The sequence below is a fragment of the Rhincodon typus genome, chromosome 37 (genome assembly GCF_021869965.1).
Source record: "Rhincodon typus isolate 14 chromosome 37, sRhiTyp1.1, whole genome shotgun sequence".
In the NCBI taxonomy this organism is placed as follows: Eukaryota; Metazoa; Chordata; class Chondrichthyes; order Orectolobiformes; family Rhincodontidae; genus Rhincodon; species Rhincodon typus.
In genome coordinates this window covers 3607479-3617573 of record NC_063368.1, presented here as the reverse complement: position 1 = coordinate 3617573, position 10095 = coordinate 3607479, and the positions used below count along the sequence as shown (strand labels likewise).

The following is a 10095-nucleotide window of genomic DNA, read 5'->3' as shown; positions in this document are numbered from 1 at the left end:
GGGAAGAGAGAAAGGGGGGTGGGAGGGGGAAGAGAGGGCATAGGACTGCCCCAATGTGTTCCTTCATTCAAGGTGGCAGGCAGAGGGTGGACCCGAACTTCACAGTGTAAAGAGGGCATCCTCCATCTTTTCCTGCTTCTTCTTTTTGGTCATAGTAACAGAGCCAGGAGCCTCTGTAGGAGGTGACGGGAGGGTTGGCAGCCGTTCCGCTGCTTTTGCTCGCTCTTCCAGGAATTTATCAAATTCTGGAAAAGAAATTGCTTTATTCATTATGCAAAAATGCTTAGCATCTTAGATCAAGCAAAACGCTGGCTCGGTCTTTGGATAGAATGGAGACATGGAACAGGCCGGATGGACCAAAAGTCATTTCTTGTTTGTCATTATTTGTATGTAGATTAGAAGATTATCAGGAGAGTTGGAGATTTTCAGCTGGGAGAGAGGGGTGGTAGATAGAGGGGGAAACAGGGCTGATAGATAGAGGGAGAAGGAGAGACCATTCCAGGGCTTAGGGTGTAGGTAACTGCAGGATCCAGGACCAACGGCACTGATCAAAATCAGAGATGCTCAAGAAGCCATAGCTAATGGACTGCAGATAACAGAGTTTTGGGCTGGAGGCGATTACAGTCATGGAGATAAATGAGGTCACGCAGGGACCTAAAGGAAGGATAACTCAAAGCTTTGCTTGAGAGATAATATAGATCAATGAGCACAGGGGAAATGGGTGAACAGGCCAGGTGTCCTGTGATTAAAAACTAAGCTTTTGCTGTTCTGAGTAAAATTTGCCAATTAAAATGAAATAAAGGGCTTTGATTAATGAGTCATTATTATCATGTAACCATTGACAAAATTTTTGGTTTGACATTTTTATTTTATTTTCGATAAATAGCTTCAGTTTACAAGGAATAAAATTGTGATGTTTGGTGGGAAAAAAAAAATCAGACCAATTCAACAATTGGTGGGATGACATGGCCATTGAAAATTCAAACATGTACAAGAGTTTCAATATTAAAAAAAAACTTTGTCTTTTATCCATTACAAAATGAAAACAGAATTTACCTTCACTTGTTACTCCTTCAGAATCATCTCCAAATTCACCTTTCTAAAATTAAAGATAAGTTTTATTAGTCATTTCTAACGTGAAGACAGAATTGTTTTTCTTCTGTCCCAAATAACATTAATTAAAACGGCATTAAACTATGAGCATGTGGTAACATGTGGAGTCAATGGGACGTGTGCTCCATCTCTAGCAGCTGAAGTAGCCATTGACATTTATGGGTCAGATACAAAACAGACATCCTACTTAAGCTGTTATAATTGCACAATAACTTGAAGTGAAAGTCACATAGTCACACAGAGGACTACAGCCTGCTCTCTCTTCAGCGAGAGATGGCTGATGGGTAATGTGACCAAAAGTTATCGACAGGTGAAGTTGAGAATAAGGTCTTTATGGTGAACGCAACAGGTCTAGCTCAAAGAACGGATTAAGTCTGACTGTCTGATTCACATTTGATCAATGCTAAAAAAAAAAAACCACAGCCACATGGGCTTCCCAAACACTCAAGTAATTCTTTAAGGTAGGGAGACTACAGTGAGAAAGCATATACAAGTAAAGATTTCTCATAATTGATGAGAACACATATGGAGTACTTTGTACAGCTTCTGATTCCTTACGCAAGAATGGATACACTAACTTAGAGCAACAGAGAGAGAATACAATGAAGATGAAGGTTCACTAGACTGATCCCTGGGATCAGCAAGTTATGCTACGAGGAGAGATAAAGTAGACCAAATCAATGCTGAATTAAGAACAAAGGAGGTTTTTAAAAAAAAACACATTCCTCTTCCAGTAGCAAATTGATGTGCTTAAGGGTTTGCTTGTTAGCTGAAAGAACAATGCTTTGGTCTATGCTAAATATCTATCTGTGAACGAGCTCAACTGTTGCAGCTCAATCATGGTTCTAACAGTGGTGAAAATGCCCTGAATGTGCCAAACAATATCTTTTATAATAGAACAAGAGAACCTCAAACTCCCCATAAAACACTGCCTTCCTGCAGTGTTATTTTACGAGCACTAGCCACTTTCAGATCTTGCCCAAATGACTGTTTTCATGTGCGAATCTAAACTGTGACTGTTGTTCAACCACTGGAAGTGGTGGAGGAGTTATTCAGAGTCAATGCAGTACCTAATCTCAGGCAGTACACAATCGCCCAGTAATGAAGATCGGAAATCTTGGACTACTGTGGCCAGAAGGGGGCACTGGTGCATATAAGGCCAATTGTGGTGTCACTGATCACAATCATGGGGCAATCAGCCAACCAGAGACTGGGAAGTGAACTAAGCTTTTCCAAAGGGTTTATTCCTCCTATTTCTTACGTCGCTTTCACTCTGGCTAGTATGGTTCAGTACCTGCACCCCGATCATTGCCAGGCAGTTAGTTGTTTTTTGTTCTTTACTCATGAATAGGATGAGAATGTCACTGGCTAGGCAGCATTTATTTTCCATCCCTAATTACCCAGAGGGCAGTTCAGAATCAACCACATTGCTGTGGGTCTGGAGTCACATGTAGGCCAGACCAGGTAAGGATGGCAGTTTCCTTCCTTAAAAGAACATCAGTGAACCACGTGGGTTTTTCAAACAATTGACAATAGATTCACAGTCATCATTAGATTCTTAATTCCAGATATTCTATTGAATTCAGATTCCACCATCTGCTGTGACGGGATTCGAACCCAGGTCCCCAAAACATTATCCGGGTCTCTGGATTAACAGTCCAGCAATAATACCACTGGGCCATTTCCTCCCCTTTAAACCTGCAGAATTCAGCATTGCCCTGTACTCAAACATTAACAAAAAAAAGTGTGCGAGAACATTTCCAAAGCACATCGAAGTGGTTAACAAATTAGGTGAATAGATGGAAACTGAAAAGGAGAACAAGACTGGATCTCTGGTCGGGATTGGAAATAGCTTTCAGACAAAGCCTGGAATCCATAAACCAGCTTTGCCAAAGCTTTGAAAAGACTAATGATAAAAGACTAAAGTCAAACTCAAACTTCAATGGAGTTAAAACAACGCAAATGAAAAAGATACCCAAAATTCTCACCACATCTGTGGACAGCCACTGTTCAATATCATCCATTAGATTGGTCTGAGTGACTGGAATCTGTTACACATAAATGGGAAGGGCAGGTGGGAGTTAAACAACCAAAATAAACTTTAAAAAATAAAATTGATAATAAAGTTCACATGTAAGCAAGGTATGAATTTCCTTGATTACTTAACTTATGATTCTTATAAAAGGTCAATTGTAAACTCTATTAAAAAATTTATAAAATGCTGATTTTTAAAACAATATTCCAGCGAGTTCCTGCTGAAGCACTTGGAACGTCACACCTTGCTTTCCAAAAATTAAATTAATAAATTACAATCAGTTTCACCCCACACACATACAGATTGGTCACAATATTCCAAAAGTAAAAGTAAATTAGAAGTCAATAAATTAATTTTAAAACGGAATGAGTCAGCCTGGTAAGAGTTGATGATTAGGCTCTTTAAAACTTTTAAAAAGATGTTCACCCAAAAGGATACAAGAAAATGTGATAGATCACATACCATGTGGACAGCCTGTTCATATGCCATACAAGAACAAAAAGGCTGAAAAAACAACTCAGCAGGTCAGGCAGCATCAGCGGAGACAAACTGTTAATGGTTTTGCTTGATGACTTTGCATATGCACTGAAGAAAAACGGAAACTTTGGAGTTTCTAAGCTGACGGAATGGGGATAGAGGCAGTAAGAACTAAGGGGAAGATCTGTGATAGGGCTGCGATAGATAGATAGATTCTTGATCAGTCAGGACTCAAGGGTTATGGGGAAAAAGGCAGGAAAGCGGACATGAGGAATGTCCGATCAGCCATAATTCTATTGAATGGCAGAGCAGGCTTGAGGGGCCAAACAGCCTATCCCTGTTCTTATTTCTTATGGGCTCATAAGTTGAAAGCCAGGGTAAAGTAGATTATAAAATATCTTGTTGTATAACAGTCAAAAAAGCTGCTGACGGATATAGTGAAGAAACAAAGGCTATGTTCAAATGAGACGTGGATAGCTAAAACAAAATACTACCTGAATGCAACATGAGGACATAAAAGGCAAAGGATAAAAACTAACCCATCAAACAAAGTGGAAGAAAAAACACAGAACAAGATGGGAGGCAGAGGTCATGATCAAACATTGCTGAACACTGCTGGCTGCAGAGTGCGGAGGCAAAACAGAACAACTGCATTGAGCTTCACTGGAGCAGGCCATGGACAAAAGGTCAGACTGTGAGCTAATGTGGAGAATTAAAGTGACAAGCAACTGGAAGCTTGAGGTCATGTTTATCAATTCAAGGCATGTTCTGTAAAGTGATTACCCAGCTTTGTGTTTTAGGTTACTGCTTTACAGAACACCTCTGCTCTATCTATAAACATGACCCTGAGCTTCCAATTGCTTGTCATTTTAATTTTCTTAACTTTATCTTTGTTTTACTGAGTTGGTCTTCATCTTTTCCTTTATCCCTTAAATGTTACATTAGCACTTTTACTTCACAATTCGTGCTTCAGTGGACACAATTTTTGTTCACTGTATCCATCACCAATCTGTTTGATTGTTGCATCAGAAAATCTTCTATTATATACACTCAAATGGCCGTCAATCTATCAAAAGATCTTTTCCTTTTTTTTCTGCCCTGCTCCCATCCCCCTCTTGTTCATAAACTCTTACATTTCTTATTTGTCATCAGTTCTGATGAATGCTCATTGGCCAGAAATGCTAACTGTTTCTCTCCACAGATGCTATCCAACTGCTGAATTCTTCTGGCACTTTTTATTCTTATTTCAGATTTCAAGCACCTGGAGTATTTTGCTTTTATAATACTGTTCATTCACCATTTCTCTTTCCACTACAATGTGGACAACTGAGGAAGTGACACTCACCTTTTCTGTTGCAAACAAGCAAAGCCATGATATGCTGTTTATTTGACTGGTGCTGAAGATGCTTAACACCCCTGGAGACTGAAACTCACCCAAGGCAGGGATGTTCTGAATTACAGCTAAGCCTGGAAACCTTGCACATAGCAGTTAAGTACTTAGCAAGCCTGTATGACTGGACAATCTGGTTTCAGACACAAGTGGGGTGTTCCAGATCAAATAACCAGTAACACAACTAGCCAGAGATTTGCACTGATGCTGTGTCAGCCAGAACAGCTAATACTCAGGCATTTTTGAAATACCATTGTAGGTGATTATTTCTGTTTTGGGTTGGTCAGGTTGAAAAACAAAACCCTCAGGGAAAGTATAAGACAATTGAAGGTGTAATGCTTAGTCTACTCTGACCTAAACCCCTACTTCAGGAGCAACAATCAATTAACAGACAACTTGACACACCAAATAACAAAGCAGCATGCAGTGCAAAATTTTCAGCTATTCTCTGCTGCAGACCTACATCTCAACTCTAGTCACAAAGGGTCTGGAACACACAGTCCTCCAACCACAGGCTGTCAAAGAGGCCTCTAAGATTGAATGTGGATACTGACTCATTTAAAAAAAAAAGTCCTGTCAAACGCTGATGCAGTCTCAAAAGCTAAGATTGGCTATAGTGATAGTTTCATATTGCAGCAGTACAGGGTGGTCACAATTCATAGATGAGTATTGCGGTAATCATGAGGAAGAGAACAGATGTCAAAGTATACCAGTCCATAGCTAATAACATCAATGATCTGCTTTTAATAACTCCTTTCATTGAAATCTGAAAATAAACTGGTAGAATTGATACATATCTAGGAATCCGAAAATCGTCCATAAGCACAACACCTTGCACAGTGAGGAAAATTGCATTTCAGAAAAGGGCAGTGATGAGTTAGATATTTCACAATAATTATTTAAAATAATTTCCACAAGTTAAATAGATCAATCATTAGAAAGAAGGTCAACAGTTCTAGAAGATCATTCAAATGCACAAATGTTTCAGCATTGGAAGCTACAGGTACAGATGTCCTAACACAAATGTCCTGTGTTAGCACTTTGTCAACTGTTTTAAGGCAAATAAATGCCTGTTCCCAGTAAAGGATGTAGAAACAAGCTTGCTTAAATATTGAGAACCAAAACAGTTTGGATTGAGTTACAGTATCCCAGGACACAGACAGTATTGAGGGATTCTCAGCAGCCTGAATGCATACGATTAGCGGTACTCATTCTGCCAACAAAATACTTTTCATCTTCTGAAAATGCAAAGAATTTTTTAAAAAAAATCAACTGACAAAAGTAAGAATTCGCCAAAGAATTGAATGATTTTTATTCTTAAAATGAAAGAGAATGATGTAACAGTACAACTCAATTCTTCACAAGAAAAAACCAGCCAGATTGCTTTAATTGACTTTCTTTTTGATTACAAGTGAGGTACACTCATGGAAAGATGGAATGCCATTTCAGGTTCCTACTCCAATTGTGCTATCCAATGACCTTTGCAATGCAGCTTCCTAAAGCCTGATGAAACTCAATAGCTTGGATTACCCAAACAGAAAGGTAATAGAATCAGAATTGCTGCAGTGCGAAAAGAGGTCATTCAGCCCATCATGTATGCACTGACCCTCCTGAACAGTATCCCACTCAGACCCAGCCTCCTACCCTATCCTGTAACCCAGCATTTACCATGACTAACTCATCTAGCCTGCACATCCTTGGATACTATGGGGCAATTTAGCATGGCTAATTCATCAAACCTGCACAACTTGGACTGTGGGAGGAAACTAGAGCACCCCAAAGAAACACCCGCAGACATGGGAAGAAAGTGCAAACTCCACAGACAGTCGCCCGAGGCTGGAATCCAACCTGGGTTCTTGGTGCTGTGAAGCAGCGGTGCTAACAACCATGGCACCATGCTGCCTAATAGGTGGCCAGAACCCATGATTTAGCATAAATGAATGTGGGGAAGTGTAATATCAATATTTCATCACTTTATACTCCTGCAGAGAGTTGTTTCTTAGACACTTCCTCTCCAGGATGAAAAGCACATGTCACCTCAAAGCAGACAGGAACAATATGCTGGCAAGAGTAGGATAAAGTAGGTTGGGAGAACATGTGTAATGCACTAACATCAGCATGGAACAGGTGGGCTGAATGGCCTGTTTCTTAACTGCAAGTACCACATAATTAATCAGTTGTAGGAATCTTCACTAATTTTCAGTCGTGTCCCAGCAAGTAGCTTCTTTTTTGCTTGATGGGAAAGGGAATGAAACAAGCATATGGTTTTTTTTTGTTTTGGAGGGGAGGGGAGTTGCAAGATTGCAGGAGTTTCATCATTCTCAGTGATTTCATGACAGGTTTTAAACTCCAAAATCTTTTAAAAAAAATTTATGTATAATGCAAAGGAACAAACAGCAGATTGATGACAATACCAGTGGCATCTCAGGCAAGGTCAACACCCAATACTGTTTGCAGCTTCACTGAAGAGCCCGCAAGTTAAAGTCATGAAGGACAGAAGATGAATCAGCCAGAGAATATGGTGAATTCTCACCATTCCTTGGTTTAACATCCAGTTGTCTAATGTTGTTCTGTTTGTGTGCTCATTCAGTGTATTCTCCGTCTATTTCAGAGAAATCATCATTCAATAAGAAAATAAACCTTAAAAATCAATAGTTAACTCACCTGTGTTTCAAAAGGGCCTTTTTTTTTTTAAACCTTTTGTGGGACGAGAAGGTTACTAGCAAGGCCAGCATTTGTGCTCTATCTCAAATTACCTTTGTTAAGATGGTGGTGAATCTTGTTCTTTACAAAAATAAGTCACCTCTGTGTTATGTAGGTTAAAAGGAGACAGACCTGTTTGAGTTAGCAGATGTCTGCAATTAGGATAGTGCAATTCACTGCAGTTTCTGGATAATTGAGGGATATTAATAAACACTGCCGCTCCTGTTTGCTAAACAACAAACCCGAGAAAGAGCTTGTGTGCCAGATTAAGAACAGCATTGAGCTTGGCTGGGATTTTCTTAGCAGCTAGATAGTTTACCAACATTATCAGGCTCACAATAACTGGTTTTCGTTGTATCAAGGTCAAAATCTTCACTGAGTTGGGTCCCTTCAAAGAATGATTATCATCAGAAGAGAACAGCCCTATTTATGGCCCAGTAGGACTCTGTCAACAATTATTTATCTTCAGGAGAGACAATTGGAAACTAAACCAAAAAAAAAAATGCTTAGCGAATTTACTAACAACTTGAACATATTGTGCTTTCTTCTGCCTGCATCCCAACTCGGACCAAGTCCTTGTACATCCATCACCTTGGTACTCTATGATGTACTATGGCTCCTGGATTAATAATGCATCAAATTTAAAATCGAGATATTGTCTTAGCATTCCAAATCTTTCCACAAACATGTCACTCTCTGCTAAATTTTGCTGCCCTCCCATGCCCAGAGACCTGTGCATTCTTCCAATTCTTGTCTATTGTGTACCCCTCAACTTTTTTCAACCTGGCAATGGTGCCAGGTTTCTGCTGCCTCAACCCTGGAAATCTCTTTTCCTTTATGACACTTTTTAAAGCCCATCCTGATATGTATAGGTCATGATCAAATTTTGGGCAATAACACTCCTGAGAAGCAGCTCAGGAGATTTTGCTACATTAAAAGGTACTATATAAATGTGAATTGTTTTGCTGCTTTCTACTACTAGAAAACTTCTGAAGTTGCAAGTGGTTATTTTCAGAGAACTTCCGTCATGATGTTGATTTACAGGGTATGAACAAGAATCACCAAAGTGAACTATTGAAGCATCTAAAAAAATTAAGTAATGCTAATGCTTACATCATTATTGTCGCTAGTTCAGCTTCATCCACACCAGCTTTCTCCCAATTCAGTGTCAGAACAAAGATTAAACATCCTACAAAATAACCTTTACATCAAATTACCTATTTTAAAAAAGGTGAAGCACTGAGGATAAGGACTATTCCTTGACTTCCTTTGTACAGTAGTGATCCTATATCCCCATAGCCATAATGGAGATTGAACAATAAATAGGGCTGAAATACATACCACCTGTTCAAGTGTTGCTTGGCTCCAATTCACTGTCATAAAGAAACATGGAGCTTGGCAAAGGTTTCATTCTCTAAGTATTGCTGAGAAACAAGAGCCTTTGTCAAAGCATGTCATACTCAATAGGATAAATTGCAAGGACATAAATACTGGAATATTCTGTATTCAGGAGGGAAGGGTAAAGGAAGAAGAATGATTGATTGATTTGTACAGGTATTACCTCAGACTCTGATTGGTCAGACTTTTGCCCTGAAAAATTAACCAATTAATGACTATCACCTATCTGACCAGTGTCAACTTGCATGGTTTGAAAGGTAGACAAAAATTAGGTAGTTAACTGTCAATCATTAACTGCTGCATTCTCCATGGCAATGCCTCCAACCATGTAGAAGAGCTGTTTTCCCCTTTATAAGCATTCTTGTGAATTGCCTTGATGAGTGCAAAATGAAAATCTTTGAGAAATATGTCTGTCAGCAACACTTGAGCTTCTATGTTGAGATTTCTTTACTAGCTGCAAAATTCAATTAACAATTAAAAACTGAATTTATCTTGCAACTTTGCCAATTAACATTTTTTATAATTGCATCACTGGAGAGGGGTAGGGACTGCAGCAACACAGAAAAGAATTGCATTTATATTGTGACTTCCACATTCGCAGGATGTTAGTAAAATCAAACTTTGACTTCTTATCCCTCACCAGCTGTACATGTGACTACTGCCAGCTAGAATGGAGATAGTAAGGGAGAACTTCCCTAATCAAACCAAGTGAATGGGATTTATTTCACTTACAAATTGTATTATATAATTATTCTCTACTCACTGCCTTTTTCTGGAACAATAGCCTTGCTTTAATTAGGAGATACTGCTGTACATTTTGGTTATAACATCCATTTTCATCATTTGGTAGGGACATTTCTTTTCAAAAATAGACTGTTTACCATACAACAAGGTGCAGGGCTGGATGAACACAGCAGGCCAAGCAGCGTCATAGGGTCTAGGCCCGAAACGTCAGCCTCTCTGCTCCTATGATGCTGCT

The 10095-nt window shown here is 39.2% G+C and overlaps 1 protein-coding gene across 1 annotated transcript in view; it reads right to left on the bottom strand.

Annotated features, from left to right (window-relative positions):
* Positions 1-10095, bottom strand: part of LOC109915202 (TOM1-like protein 2) — a 58884-nt gene that overhangs the window by 5199 nt on the left and 43590 nt on the right. The window contains exons 11-13 of the mRNA XM_048617335.1: positions 3102-3161; positions 1057-1099; positions 1-245 (exon numbers count right to left, since the gene is read on the bottom strand). The exon at positions 1-245 is cut by the window's left edge and continues 5199 nt beyond it. Of these exons, the coding sequence (XP_048473292.1) occupies positions 100-245; positions 1057-1099; positions 3102-3161 (249 nt within the window). The 3' untranslated portion in view covers positions 1-99. The remainder of the gene's footprint in view (positions 246-1056; positions 1100-3101; positions 3162-10095) is intronic.